The following is a 15,906-nucleotide window of genomic DNA, read 5'->3' on the forward strand; positions in this document are numbered from 1 at the left end:
ATCTAGTGCTGCTATAACAGAAATACCACAAGTGGATGGCTTTAACAAAGAGAAATTTATTTTCTCACAGTCTAGTAGGCTACAAGTCCAAATTCAGGGCGTCAGCTCCAGGGGAAGGCTTTCTCTCTCTGTTGGCTCTGGAGGAAGGTCCTTCTCATCAGTCTTTTGCTGCACTAGGAGCTTCTCCGCACAGGAAGCCTGGGTCCAAAGGACGCACTCTGCTCCGGCACTGCTTTTTTGGTAGTATGAGGTCCCCAACTCTCTGCTTGCTTCCCTTTCCTTTTATCTCTTGTAAGATAAAACATGGTACACGCCACACCCCAGGGAAACTCCCTTTACATTGGATCAGGGATGTGACCTTAGTAAAGGTGTTACAATCCCACCTGAATCCTCTTTAACATAAAATTACAATCACAAAATGGAGGACAACCACACAATACTGGGAATCATGGCCCAGCCAAATTGATATACACATTTTTTGGGGGACATAATTCAATCCATGACAACAGGTAATATCCTCTTTAGTGTAAAATTCCTCAATCATTTTCTATATAATTCAATTAACTGGGTTTCATTTACACAAATAACTTCCTTTTATTATAAAGAGGGGAGAGCAATCTCCAGGGCTGATGTGAGAATTAAATGAGATAATGCACGTTAATGCTTGCCTGGCACATGATAGATGGAAAGTCAGATATCCCACAGTAGGTTACACCTTAAAGTTATCCACTTTTTTTTTCTTTTATTGTGCTTTAGGTGAGAGTTTACAGCTCAAGTTAGTTTCTCATACAAAAATTTATACACACACTGTTATGTGACCCTAGTTGCTATCCCTATAATGTGATCGCACATTCCTCCTTTCCGCCCCAGATTTCTCATGTTCATTCAACCAGCTCCTATCCCTTTCTGCCTTCTCATCTTGCCTCCAGACAGGAGCTGCCCATTTAGTCTCGTATATCTACTTGAACTAAGAAGCACACTCTTCATGAGTATCATTTTATGTCTTACAGTCCAGTCTATTCTTTGTCTGAAGAGTTGCCTTCAGGAATGGTTTTAGTTCTGGGTTAACAGAGTCTGGGGGCCATGTCCTCTGGGGTTCCTCCAGTCTCAGTCAGACCATTAAGTCTGGTCTTTTTACTAGAATTTGAGTTCTGCACCCCATTTTTCTCCTGCTTCGTCAGGGACTCTCTGTTGTGTTCCCTCTCAGGGCAGTCATTGGTGGTAGCTGGACACCATCTAGTTCTTCTGGTCTCAGGCTGATGGAATCACTGGTTTATGTGGCCCCTTCTGTCTCTTGGGCTAATATTTTCCTTGTGTCTTTGGCGTTCTTCATTCTCCTTTGCTCCAGATGAGCTGCGACCAATTGTAAGTTATCCACTTCTTAATAGAAATTGTCTACATAAAATTATTCATCATATCCAGTTGATGGAAGAACAGTGAGAATAGCAGGTTTGGTGGAGAGATGACAAGTGAAAGATGGAGGTATTATGTTAGAACAAAGGGGTTAGGTGGGTTAGCTGTGGTGGACAAAGAGGCAACAAGGAAAACATGGGGCTGGTGAGGTGATAGGAGCCCTAGGGAGGGAAAGAAGCACCCTGGGGAAACAAGTACGCTAAAAACTAGGGTAGCAGGAGCTCACATTGTTTTATCTAAGAACCTGGTGATGCCACTGTATCTTGGAAGTCCTGAGAGTAACCACTAAGAGAAAAGAGCAACACTCATCTATCCCCCAAAATCCCAGGTTGAGCAGGAACAGGAAAGGTAAGCTTCTCTGGGGAAAGATAAGCAGTGGGTCAGTCTGTGGCCCTTACACCTGGGGGGAAGAAGGGTGGGTAGAGATGCTTGCTGGTTTACAGACCTGCTGTTCTTTTACCACTTAGCCTTCATGTCTTCTTTATCCCTCCATACTTTTATTCCCCCCACTCCAGATTACCTGTTGCTGGAAGAAGTTGCTGGCACTTTGTTCAAACCGTTCATCTTTGGTTTCTACAGTTTTCCCCAACTTCTGCAGTACCTGGGGAAGTAAGTCAGAAAGGCCTAAAGATTATAGTCAAGTTTCTCTTACCTGTTGGCTTCATATGACCCTGGCTTCTCTCAGACATTTAACTAAACTGTTGTACTCATTATCAGCCCAACAGCATTAGGAATGTAACGCCTTGCTGAAGAAACAATCATGTAACGGTTTTTCTCAAACTGGGGTACCCCAGGGGAACTGAAATCAAGGGCAATGGGAGGAAGGAGGAGGGGTATGTGGCAGTGTGCTAGGGGTATATAAAAGCCCAGAATAAATAAGGTACATCTTCTTAGAATGACATTGTTACTTAAAGGGTTTTTTTCTTCGGGGGCGGGGAGGGCATGTTATAGTAAAACAAAGATTAATGAAAAGAATGCAAACACGCATGGTTTTTAAACATAAAACATGAGCCTTGAGGATGTTTTTCACTTGAGAGACCCTCCTCTAGCCATAGCCTCAAATTTCTCTGGGTGGATGGTAGATGAGGTTAGAGAGGTGGACAAGGAAATCTTCTCTTGTGAGGGGTCCTTGTGGAAAACTTTTGAGAAGCCCTGATAAAATGCATTTGAAACTCAGCTAGAAATGAACACTATCCATGTTTATCTCCTCTCCACTGGGAAACCTCAGAGTCAATCATCACACTGGCGTCAGTGCTAACACAAAGGACACAGAGAGGAAAAAGACTCAGTCCCTGTGCTTGTGTAGCTTATTCTCATAAAGGAGATTCACTTATAAACAACCAGTTACATGTGGTAAGGAGCCCTGGTGGTGCAATGGTTAAGTGCTCTGCTGCTAACCAAAAGTTCAGAGGTTCTTTGGGAGAAAAAACCTGGTGATCTGCTCCTGTAAAGATTAAACCCGTGGTCGTTAAGTAGGTTCCGACTCATAATGACCCTAAAGGACAGAGGAGAATTGCCTCATAGGGCTTCTAAGGCTGTAAATCTTCACAGGAGCAGACTGTCACATCTTTCTCCAGCACAGTGGCTGGTGGGTTTGAACTGCTGACCTATCAGTTAGCAGCCAAGCACTTTAACCACTGCACCACCTGGGCTCCCTGGGAAACTCTATGGGGCAGTTCTACTCTGTCCTATAGGGTTACTACGAGTCGGAATCAACTGATGGCACACAACAACAACGGTTACATGTGGTGAGAGAGTCCTGACTCTTCTACCTGTAGCCCCCATCCTGGAAGGAGAAACCACCATTCTCTCAGGCCCAAGTTATAATTTCAATAAACCAAAACAAACCCATTGCTGTAGAGTCGATTCCAACCCACAGCAACCCCACAGGACAGAGTACAACTGCCCGATAGGGTTTCCAAGGCTGTAATCTTTACGGAAGCACTCTGCCACATCTTTCTCCCACAGAGTGGCTGGTGGATTTGAACAGCTGACCATTCAGTTAGGAGCTGAGCGCCTGTGTCACCAGGGCTCCTCATAATTTCAATAGGCACCCTTAATACCCCTCCCTCACTTCTTTCATCAAATCCCTTACAACTTCTGTCAATCCCACCTCATGTTATCTATCTCTAAAACCATTCCGTGCTCTCCTAGTCTCACTGCCATAAGCCTTAATAGAAGCCTTCAATTTCTCACCCAGCCTGCTGCAATAGGCCTACAGTCTCTTCAGCTTCCAATCCCTCCATCTACATGCCAGTCATGGTGACACTTATAAAATGCAAATCTAACCAATTCACGTCACTGCTTAAAACCTGCTGGTTCTCCATTCATCTGCTCAACCAAACTTTATTAAATGTCCATTATGTATCTCCCTGATTAGTTAAAGTTTAAATGCTAGCACGCATGCAGGTCTTAATGATCTTTTTGTTAAGCTTCAGCTCTCATCATTCCTCCTCCCTACAGGCCTCACTCCTCAACACCTTTTCAGTTTCCTGAATATGTTGTTTGTCACAGATGTTGTTTCCTCTTCCTGGAATGCTATTTCCCCTACCTTGCGTCAGGCAAATATCTATAAAAGTTAGTTCATACTCCATATCTTTCATGACACTTAACCACATTTCTTTTAAGTGCCTGCAAACTTCTGTACCTTATATACACTTCTATTATGGTTGTATCATTTGTATTTATCTGTCCATGTCTCCTAAACTGTGACATCCTTAAGGATCATCTAGATTATTCACTATTCAGGCAAATAGATGCTTAATAATTATAAAAGGAAGGAAAGTGAGACTGACACAGCAGGGGATGAATAGGCTAGACCTTGAAGTAAGATTTTGCTAGATTAAAATAAGAGTATAAAGGGTGAGGGCAGAAAGGATTCCAGGAAAGGACAACAGCCACTGGCAAAGTCACGGGAGTACAAAAATTCATGGGAGCTTCATCAGCTTGTTCAGCATGGCTGGTTTAGGGTGTGTGATGGGGAGTGGTAGGGAAAAAGCTAAAAAGGGAGGTTGGAGTCTGTCTTAGTTACGTAGTGCTGCTATAACAGAAATACCACAAGTAGATGGCTTTAACAAACAGAAATTTATTCTCTCACAGTCTAGCAGGCTAGAAGTCTGAATTCAGGGTGCCAGCTCCTGGGGAAGGCTTCCTCTGTCAGTTCTGGAGGAATCGTTATCAATCTTCCCTTGAGTCTAGGATTTTCTCAGGGCAGGGACCCTGAGTCCAAAAAGCATGTGCTCTGCTCCTGGCTCTTCTTTCTTGGTGGTATGAGGTCCCTCTCCTCTCTGCTAGCTTCTCTCTTTTGTATCTCAAAAGAGATTGACTCAAGATACAACCAAATCCTGCAGATTGTGTCCTACCTCATTAACATAACTGCCTCCAATCCTGCCTCATTAACATCATAGAGGTTAGGATTTACAACACATAGGATACTTAGATCACAAAATGGAAGACAATCACACAATACTGGGAATTATAACCTAGCCAACTTGACACACATTTCTGGGGAATGCAATTCAACCCATAACAAAGTCTCATTGTGAAGGAGTGCCCAGGTTTCGGGAGTGATGAAGACTTTGAGTAGAGACTCTGATTCAAGTGTCTCCCTTTTTAATCGTGGGGTTAGTGTCTCTTCCGGAGCTCTCACTATAGTGGTTAAGATCAAGGGCTCTGGAGTCAGATACAGGCTCCAATCTTGGCCTTTCCACTTACTGGCTATAAGTCTTTGGGTAAGTCACTTAAACTCTTGAGCCTCAGTTTATACAGCCCTCCTTTCCCAATTAAGATAGTATTTATCTCCTGGAGGATTAAATGATATTATGTACGTAAACTGCTTTCACAGAGCCTGCCCTACAGTAAGCACTCAATACATACCCACTATCATGTGTAGTTCCATCCCCTTACCTGTAAATGCCTGTCTTTATTCCTTTTGGTTTAGCCATATCTGTTCATCTGTGTCTGTCTCCATCTCTACCTCACTCACTGTGGGCCCGGGGTATGCAGTCTGCCATCCTCCCAGGCTCCACCCTCTTCCCCCAACAAAACACTGTCTTCTGCCAGTAAATTGCAAAACCACCTAGTTTAGTGGTGAGTGGAGCTCTCACTTCCTTCCTGCTACTCCTCCTTTCCTTTGCCTGGGGCATAATTCTTCTTAGGTGGAGGGAACTACAAGGATAGAGAAGAGTAAACTCAGTCTAGGGTTAGTGTTGGACACCCCAGGGCAGACCAATCTCCTGAATCCCCAAAAGGCTCAAAGCTAAAGGCTTAGAGGCCATGGGAGTATGCTGAGGGAACGTCTCATCTTAGCCTCTGAAAGTGAAAAGGTGAGTATTATCATCCTAGAAACATAACCCAGTGCCTGGGCCTAAAGTCATCTGTTGCTGTAACCAACAGGACCCCGTGTCAAGGCGCTTATACTATGTTGTAGGTGATCTTCCTCAACTAGAGTTCTTTGAAGAGGGTATACAGATGCTCCACAGATGTTTGTTGTAAGAATGAATAAATTCTACTTTTTAGATCACTTCCTAATGAAAGTCCACAGAATGCCAATCCCTAAAGTCCTACCCTAAGAATTCTGCCCCAGTTTGCCTGGCCTGGCAGCTGAGAAATTAGAATACAAATATTTTGAGAGAATGAGCAACAGCAAAAGCTAATGTGGCAAAGAGTTAACACTGGGTGAATCTGGATGAAGAAAGTTCCAATGTTCATTGACCTGTTCTTATAATTTTTCTGTGCATTTGAAATCTTCCAAAATAAAAAGTTAGGGTTTGGGTTAAAGCTTTTAAAAAAAAAAAATCACTGTATATATATTTAGTGGCTGAAGTTCCTCACCATGACCCTTCCCATAATTATTTATTAAATTTTAGTTAATTCTCTTAATTGGGATAATTTGAATAGAGTCTGGATATTAGATGATATTATAGAATTTTGTTAAAAAATTTTTGTTAGGTGTGACAGCAGTATTGTGGTTATGTAAGAAATCCTTATTTAATTACACGCTAAGGTAGAGTGTCATGATGTTTGCAAATTACTTTCAAATGGCTTTAAAAAAACCCTGTGTGTATGTGTGTATTTATTCTTATATGTATGCATAACCAAAAACAAACAAACAAACCCATTGCTGTCCCATCGATTCCAACTCATAGCACCCCTATAGGACAGAGTAGGACTGCCCCATAGGGTTTCCAAGGCAGTGGCTGGTGGATTTGAATTGCAGATCTTTTGGTTAGCAACCGAGCTCTTAACCACTGCACCACCAGGGCTCCTGAATGTATACATATACATACATAAATAAAAGGAGCCCAGATGGTGTAAGCTATTTGCGATTGGCTGCTACCCTAAAGGTTGGCAGTTTGAACCCACCCAGCAGCTACACGGAAGAAAAGGCCTAGCAATCTGCTTCCATTTAAGATTGCTGCTGTGTGCCATTGAATTGAATCCGACTCATAGTGACCCTATAAGGCAGAGTAGAACTGCCCCATAGGGTTTTCTAGGCTGTAAATCTATAGAGGAGCAGAATGCCAGGTTTTTTCTCCCATGAAGCCACTGGTGCTTTCAAATCGCTGACCTTTTGGTTAACAGCTGAGCGCTTAACCATTCCACCAGGGCTCCTTCCATTAAGATTACAATCAAGGAAATTCTATGGAGCAGTTCTACTCTGTCACACATGGGGTCACCATGAGTCGGGGGCTGACTCAATGGCAGTGAACAATAACAACAACAACATATAGATAATAGAGATATGAAGCAAATTTGGCAAAAATAATAACAACAACATACAGATAATAGAGCTATGAAGCAAATTTGGCAAAATGTTAACTATTATTTAGTCCGTATGTAGAGTACATGGATATTTAATATAGTATTTTTCCAACTTTTCTATGTACTTAAAATTATCATTTTATTATTTTTCATTAATTATTATTTATTAAGTTAGTGAGGGGTGGAGGAGGAAGAGTGTTCCAAGCAGAAGGAACAGCATGTGTGAAGGCCTAGAGACATGAACAGGTCTAACAAATCAACGACAGGTGATTCTCCCTGGCTTCTGAGGCACTTCTCTATGGTCCTTGTTATGGATTGAATAGTGTCCCCCAAAAATGTGTGTCAACTTGGCTAGGCCATGATTCCCAGTATTGTGTGGTTGCCCACCATTTTGTCATCTGATGTGATTATCCTATGTGTTATAAATCCTAACTTCTATGATGTTAATGAGGCAAGATTAGAGGCAGTTATGTTTGAAGCAGGACTCAATCTACAGGATTAGGTTTTATCTTGAGTCAATCTCTTTTGAAACATAAAGGACAGAATCGAGGAAAGGGACCTCATGCCACCAAGAAAAAAGTGCTGGGAGCAGAGCACATCCTTTGGACCTGGGGTCCCTGTGCTGAGAAGCTCCTAGACCAGGGGAAGATTGATGAAAAGGACCTTCCCCCAGAACCATCAGAGAGAGAAAGCCTTCCCTGGGAGCTGGTGCCCTGAATTCGGACTTCTAGCCTCCTAGACTGTGACAGAATAAATTTCAGTTTGTTAAAGCCACCCACTTGTGGAATTTCTGTTACAACAGCACTTGATAACTAAGATAGAATTTGGTACCTGGAGAGTGGGGTGCTGCTCTAATAAATACCTAAAATGTAGAAGTGGTTTTGAAACTGTGAATGGGTATAGGCTGGAAGAGTTTTAAGGTGACTAACAGTAAAAGCCTAGATTGCCTTGAAGAGACTGTTGGTGGAATTATGGACATCAAAGACAATTCTGGTGAGGATTTAGAAGGAAGTGAGAAGAGCTTTAACACCAGAGATGGAGCAGACAGCAAGAAGCAGCAGCAGAGAAAAGGCAGCAACAGAAGCAGGAGACTGAAGTGAGATGACGCAGGAGCTGACCTAGGGAGCGAGAGAGTGGACTGCCTTCTGGCTGAGGTTTACTGGTGGAGTAGAGTGCCTCCAGGCACTTATAGTAGAGTTAAAGAGCTTTGGAACACTTTCAGGAGCAGGGCAGATGCTGGGCCAGCTCAAGAGGCCCGAGGGGTAGGGGCCAAGAGGGCAAGGAAAAAGGAAGCAGAAGCTGAAGAGACAAGGAACACAGAAATTAGAGCTGCCTCAGTCTCAAAGGGTAGGGACGTGATATCTGGGGTCTCAAAGGGTGGAGCCATGGCCTCCAGGGTTTCAAAGGGTGGGGCAACAGCATCCTAGGTTTCAAAGAGTTAGATTTCACCAACTTGGTTCTGATTGTGGGGTTGCCTTTTATGAGTGCCAGTGGGATGGGGCCAGATCCACTGCCCAAAGCTGAGGGGGCAGGGCTGCCATGCCCAAGGGGTAGAAGAGTGGGGCCTGCCGGGGCTAAGGGGATAGGGTCGCCACTCAGATGGACTAGGAGAATGGGGCTGCCCAAAGGCAGGGGAGCAGAGTTGCTGTTCCAGTGGGCCTGGAAGGTAGAGCTGAAGCCCAGGACTGAGGGGCCTTTACCCAGAATCCAGAAAGTGTGCCAAACACCCAGAGTCGGGAGGGCAGGGCAATTGCCTAAACGGTCTCAGAGAACAGAGGATTATTTTCAAAGCTTGAGAGCTAATGTAACGTGTTCTGTGACTTGCTGGTGCCTTTTATCCCTTGTTTCCCTCTAATTTCTCCCATTTATAATGGAAATGTCTAGCTTGTGCCTGTTCTATCATTGGTACTTTGGAAGCAGATAACTTGTATTCTAAATTTCATAGATGAAAAGGAATTTTGCAGAAGATGGTATTTTGGACTTGGAGTTGCTTTAAGATTTGGGATGATATGATGGGATGGATGTGTTTTACATGTGGCAAGGACATGGATTTTGGGGGAGGCCAAAGGGTGGAAAGTTATGGATTGAATTGTGTCCCCCAAAAATATGAATCAACTTGGCTAGGCCATGATTCCCAGTACTGTGTGGTTGTCCACCATTTTGTAATCTGATGTGATTATCCTACATGTTGTAAATCCTAACTTCTATGATGTTAATGAGGCAAGATTAGAGGCAGTTATGTTAATGAGGTAGGACACAATCTACAGGATTTATATTTTTAAAGAGAGAATTGAGCAGAGAGGAGAGGGATCTCATGCCACCAAGAAAGAAGCGCTGGGAGTGGCACACGTCCTTTGGACCTGGGGGGGGTCCTTGCACTGAGAAACTCCTAGACCGGGGAAGATTGATGACAAGGACCTTCCCCTAGAATCAACAGAGAGAGAAAGCCTTCCCTGGGAGCTGGTACCCTGAATTCAGACATCTGGCCTCCTAGACTTAAGTGAATAAACTTGTTTGTTAAAGCCACCCACCTGTGGTATTTCTGTTATAGCAGCACTAGATAACTAAGATAGCCCTAATATAGTTTTTCTAGTTTTTTCTCCCGCCACTTTCTATGTTCTAGCTCAGCTGCATTTCTCACTATTCTGCCTAAAACAGACTCCCAGACTCCATGCTTTGTTTATGCTGGCATTCCTCAGTGGGAATGCTCTCTCACCACTCTTGCCTAAGGAACTCCTAATCATCCACAATTTCTATCTCAGATCAGTCTCTACCATAAAGCTTGTCTTGATTCTCCCCAATCAGATGTAACCTTCTGTCCCCTGAATTCCCACAAAGACTTACGTATCTTTCAGGTCACTTATTTTACTTTTTTAAACTAGATTGTAAGCTTCTGGCAGTCAAGATTGCCTTACTCATCTCTAAATTCTCTCTCAGTACCTTGTACAAAGGGGTTTTCCTGTAAATATTTGTTGAATTGAACCCTCTGGCACACAAGATGAGTAAAAGTCAACAGAGGAAGTAAGACCAACAAAGGAGTGGTAAACAATGCCCTTTCTCAGGGGAGATCCAAGAGGTTTGCCACAGAGAAATCACAGATGGTAAAAGCATTAGTTTGAAATGTGAAGATGTATCAAACTGTAAAAACACAATAAAGACAGCTTGAATTCAGTCTCATGCTGAGTTTGAGTGGGAACTGGAAAATAGAACAAGGAGGAGAATGCTGCATCCCCATTGTGTTTAACATTGTTAAGTTCCACCAGACCTTCCCCTATGGCATTTCAGAAGAGGAGGCCTCAGCGAACGGTGTTTCCACTCCTAGCTCTGCTCCTTCTGGGAGAGGATCAGCAGGAAGCGGGGAGGCACAGATGTCAGAGTGGCTTATCAGGCACGTTGTAAAGGGAGCAGTCTAACGTTTAGATTCAAAGGCAGGACACCTGGGTTTCAGTTATAGTTCTGCCACTTACCAATCTCTTTTGAGCATTGTTTCCTCATTTCTAAAATTGGGATACTAATAATTTCCTTCATGGGTTATAAAGATAAAGAAAGATATATCACTAGAACGTGCACTCCATAAAAGGAGGGATCATGTCTTTTTTATTATATTCTGGTGCCTGGTTCATAGTATGCCCTTGATACCGGACACATCTGACTATTTGACACATTAGCTATTACAGTTGTTACTCAGAAGATTAAATCCAACTGCTTATAGACAAATCAGTTTCCCAGGAAGTCCTTTTTTTTTTTTTTTAACTTTCTTCCTCTTTATCTTGTTCCCAATAACTTCCCAACACTCAGTGACTATGGTTCCAGGCTGGATGAAGTGAGCTCCCTCCTCAGAACCCAGGCCATTCCCACCCTACCACAACCTCTAGGGTGCCAGTTATACCACTCCAAGTTCAATGTCTGTGTGTCCCTGGGTCTGAGTCTGAGCTCAGAATAGCCTCTTGATTTTTTCATCAGCCTAGGGGCTCCCCAGAGTCTCTTCTCTCTCCACCTCTTCAGAGTTCAGGCCAAGAACAATAGGAAGCTACCTGAGTAGTTGGTTCTTCCACTGGGAGGTTTTCAACTCTGAGGCTCAAGGAGTCCTTCTCACTTTAACATAAGACCAGGTTCCTATTTGCCACTTTTGAGTTTCCAAGTAACCAAACAAACATCAATCATCTCATGTTACAGACGCAGGACCTGAGCACTTTCCTCAGAGCCGGAAAATGATTTACATAAGGCTTCTGAGTCAATGCTCAGAAAAGGGAGAGAAACACCAAAGCAAGGGCATAGTGTTGATGATAGGCTGGATGAAGACAAGGGGTGAAATAATGAGGTAAAATCTGTGTCTTTCAAAAATTACTATTATCCATGAGGTTTGTTGTTATTCCAGCCCACAGTGTAGCCTTCTCTTATTTAACCTGCCCCCAGCTAGGCCTTCCCATTAGCCTTGCTCCTAGAGAGATCAGATTTGTAACTCCTCAGTTTGGGGAGAGGCTGATACCATGGTCAAGGTGAAGTTAAGGGAAGGTGAAGTAACAAAGTATGGCCACACAAAATCATTCTCTTTTTCTTGCCTTTTTTCAAATGACTCCAGCTTCCTCAGAGAAAGTATATAGAGTCCCTCTCCCTTCCATTGAAAGCCTCCTAAAGACAGGGACTATATCTACATTCCATCAGTTCTCTGCTAACCATCCCACTTGGGAGTGCTGGTTGCCCTTAATCCTTCCAAGGACCCAAGCCATGGCTCCACCTTTAGAAGAGTATGTGCTGTTCATCCAAATGCCTCTAAAATAAGACCATGAACCTTCAGAAAACCAATACTCTATCTCAGGTCCTCCTTGGCCCTCCCTCCCCCTTTTTCTCCTGACTTGTGTTGTCTTCCCATACCATCTCCTCTAAACCAGTGTTGTTAGGTGGAAAGCAAGAGATCTGAAAAGCAACAATGAAAATACTCTGGACAGGCAGAAAGAAGAATGCTGTTAAAATGTTTCAAGAAGTGTCCATACAGTCTACATAAGCAGGAATGTTACTGACCACAACCTACCAAAACGCTAGTGTTGGAGTAAGGCTATCCAGGGCCAGCGAAGAACACAATCTAAAAATAGATTCTCCTTCATCATCCTGGGTGGTGTACTCTCCAAGGCTCCAAAGACGATAAAGGAAGCAGATATGGGCTAACTGGTTACATAAGCTTAAACAACACCCAGAGGCCAGGCAGGGTTAGGTACAGAGAGAATTATGCAGAGTCATTCTAGAGTCCTCAGTAGGCTCCCAATCCAAGTTAACTGGCGGTACTCACCAGTATCACAACATCACAGCTAGTCGGTGGTGTTTTATAACTTTGGGAAAGTTACACTCTTTGAACCGTGTATTTCACCATCTGTAAAATACCAACCTCGCTGGATTGCTAGCCTACTACATATATCCTTCACCTTTTCTAGATCAAAAGCCTCAAACCCAGCCTGAGAGATTCCTGAGAGATCGGTGTCTCCTCAGCTTCTCACATCCTTGCTCAAGATTGAGTGGTTTTCTTCCGTTCTCTCTCAGTCTGCCCGTATACATGGAAACCCATTTTCCACTCCCATTTCCGGGAGAAGTCGGAGACTCTCCTCTCTCGGCCTGGGCTCCCGGGGCCCTTAAGCGCCCTGCACGCCCCTCCCGCCGTCCTAGCCTCGGAAGGACAAGCAGGAGGCGAGATCCGATCACCTACCTTCTCCTGGGCCCTGCTGAACTTCTTCTGCACCTGCTTGGCGAAGAGGCCGGCAGCACCGCCGGCCTTGCTCTCGGCCATCCTGCCGGCTCCCTGGGGACGGCCTGCCCTGGCCCTGCTCCCTGTGGTTTTCTAGAGGCCCCTGAAGAGGAAGTGCGGGCTCCCAGCATGCCTCGCATCCGGCGGGCGGGCCTCGTACTTCCCGCCTCGCTGCACCTGTGCAGCTGCGTGGGCCCCGCCCCGAGATCCCCAAGACCACCCCGGGGATCACTCCGAGGCATAGTGCACCGAGCCGTGTCTACACTGCGGCCACCCTGAGACCTTCCGCAAAATCCACTTCGAGGCCCACTCCAAGTTCAGCGCAGCGGAGCGCCCTGAGGCCCTCTCCCATGGCCCGCCGCTGAGACCGCCCCGTGGCCCGTCCACGCTTCAACGAGAAGGGCCTGGAGCACCTCGACGCCCAAAGCATTGAGCCCGACGGGGGATATCCCGAGCTCTGGCTAGGGGGCTGGGCCTGTTCAGAGGAGGCTAGATTAGAGAAGCAGAGATTTGGGCATGCCCTTGGGAGGTTCTCACTCAAGTCCAACTTCTGTGGCTCTGGCCCTGAGGTGCAGGAACACCAGCCCTATTGAACAGGGTTCACGAGTGTGGGCCAAGAGTCATTCTTTAGGGAAAGCAAATTAGCTATGGTAATCAGCACTGGAAAATAACTGAAATAATAGTATAGAAAAGACTGTGATTTCCTCTAACTAAGGGTATTTATTGTATCGGGAAACGTGTTTCAGTCGTATGGGTATGCATGCTGGGTCGCCAAGTAAAATGTATTTCTTACCTCAGGTTGCAGTTTTGAAAAATGTTAAGCCACTGCCAACAAGGTTGGCTCTAGGCCTGGGACTCATACGGGTTGAGTGTGGAAAGGGGATGGGACTCCAGTTCTGGATTTGAAAGGAGAGGAACAACTGAGCTGGAGAGAAAAATGTGGGTCCCAAGAAAAGGAGAAGATCCCAACAAAGATAGCTTGGGATGGGGAGCAAGTTTTTCTAGCTGGGTGGAGTGCAGCATACCAGATGGAGGCAGGATGTGAAGATAGACGCAAATTATGTACATTGAGAGGGCGGTGCTGAAGTTACAACTATTGCTTCCCTAGGGAGAAGGTCTCCAAATGCAGGTTACTCCCTGGCCTGCCTGAGGGAATAGCTGGAATTTAGGACGCTAGGTTTGGAGGAACCACTAAGGAATTTTTAGTGAAGGTAAAATTTCCTCCAGGGAAGAAACAGAGTCAGTACAGTTCCTAAGAAGTGGAGAGAAAATCTAAAGGCCTGAGACAAAATTGGAGGCTCTTTTCTGCTATTGTTTTCCAACTTATTCTTCCAAACAAACATACTGCACTCAGGGCCAACTGTGTGCCAGGCATTGCTGGGTATTGGGAATCCAGAAATGAATAAAATGCAATCCCTGACCTGTAGATGTTAAAAAGTCTGGAGATGGAGACAGACTATAATCAGGTGATTATACTGTGATGTGCCAAATTTGTTGTTGTTAGCTGTCATCGAGTTGGCCCCGACTCGTGGCAACCCCATGCACAACAGAACAAAATGCTGCCTGGTTCTGTGCCATCCCCATTATAGGCTGCCGATTGGACCATTGTGATCCACAGAGGTTTCATTATTTGATTTTTGGAAGTAGATTGCCAGGCCTTTCTTCCTAGTCTGTCTTAGTCTGGAAGCTCCTCTGAAACCTGTTCAGCATCTAAACCAAAACCAAACCAAACCCGTTGCCGTTGAGTCAATTCTGATTCATAGTGACCCTATAGCACGCAAATTTCTGCTGACACATGAGTGATGGCTGCACTTGAGGTGCAGTGGCCGGGAATTGAACCCGGGTGTACTGCGTGGTTGGCAAGAATTCTACCACTGAACTCCCACTGCCCTCATTAAATTCATTTATAGAGATGGACAAAATTTTTAGGCAATAGGTGATTATTCTGGGTGTTGGCTGTGAGGATGGCTAGGAAGGAGCAGAGTGAAGAAAACGTAAGGACTTGATGTTGGATGGGGAGGAGTGGGGAGTAGCACAGAGGGTAGTGGTACTGTGGGACCACTGAGAGAATATAGTGATGACAGGCGTGTCACTAGCAGGAGGCTGTATCATTCCCAGGACTCCATAGCACTGTCAGCAACACAGCCTAACAATTGCCTCCCATGAAACCCTCCTCCGTGTCAGTCTCTTGGGAACAAATGAAATTGATGGTCACCAAATCATGGAATATTAGAGCTGGAACAGCCCTTTGAAGTTAACTAGATGGGGAAACCGAGTCACAGAAAAGGCAGGTGACTTGCCCAAGGTTACCTCCTCTGTGGTGGAACTGGAAGGAGAACACAGGCCTCCTGACTCTAGTTGAGCTTCTTATAGCCACTGCTTCCTTCTAGAGGCCTCTGCTGACATAACAGCCTACCAATTCCAGGACTGGTCTCAGCCAGGTTCTCCTGCTATAATGTAACTACCCTAGTCCCTCTTGTCTGGTCTTCAGAGGCTACTAGGAAAAGCTGCTATTCATCTTCTTAACCTTCTCCTTTCAGTTCCCCCTTTGCTCTCTCCCTGACTGCTCTACCAGACGGAACCCTAGCCAGGATGAAGCAGAATTATCAGCTTCCCAGTTCTCAGCAGTTTATAGAGCCCTGGATCCGGTTGTCTATTTTAGTCCCAGCCTTGAAGTGCTGACTCACATTTAGCTTGAGGCCCCCATATTGTTGTCTCTTCTCCCTTTCTGTTTTGCCTTTTCCCCTCAACCCTTTCCTTTCTTTACTCAGTATCTTCTTTACTCCTTTTTTTCTATTCTTTCCTCCCTAATCTTTCTAATTCATCACTTTCTTTGTCTGCTGGCATCTGACCTACTGCCTAGTCCTATATTCCTCCCTCTAGTGTATCCCAGTAGTTGGTACCACCCGGAAGTTGGAGTGAGCACTTGTTCTAGGCACTGAAGAGGAAACCAAAGGACAAGCCCACAGTCTGTTTGGGAGAGTCGGAGCAAA

The 15,906-nt window shown here is 44.9% G+C and overlaps 1 protein-coding gene across 1 annotated transcript in view; it reads right to left on the reverse strand.

Annotated features, from left to right (window-relative positions):
* The window catches only part of BIN2 (bridging integrator 2), a 37,812-nt gene extending 24,759 nt beyond the window's left edge, over nt 1-13,053 (reverse strand). Inside the window, 4 exon segments of the mRNA XM_004388342.2 lie at nt 1,934-2,014; nt 12,875-12,979; nt 12,981-13,007; nt 13,009-13,053. Coding sequence (XP_004388399.2) covers nt 1,934-2,014; nt 12,875-12,979; nt 12,981-13,007; nt 13,009-13,053 — 258 coding nt within the window.
* Nucleotides 13,054-15,906: the final 2,853 nt, after the last annotated feature.

Source organism: Trichechus manatus, unplaced genomic scaffold, assembly GCF_000243295.1.
Source record: "Trichechus manatus latirostris isolate Lorelei unplaced genomic scaffold, TriManLat1.0 scaffold00209, whole genome shotgun sequence".
Classification (NCBI taxonomy): domain Eukaryota; kingdom Metazoa; phylum Chordata; class Mammalia; order Sirenia; family Trichechidae; genus Trichechus; species Trichechus manatus.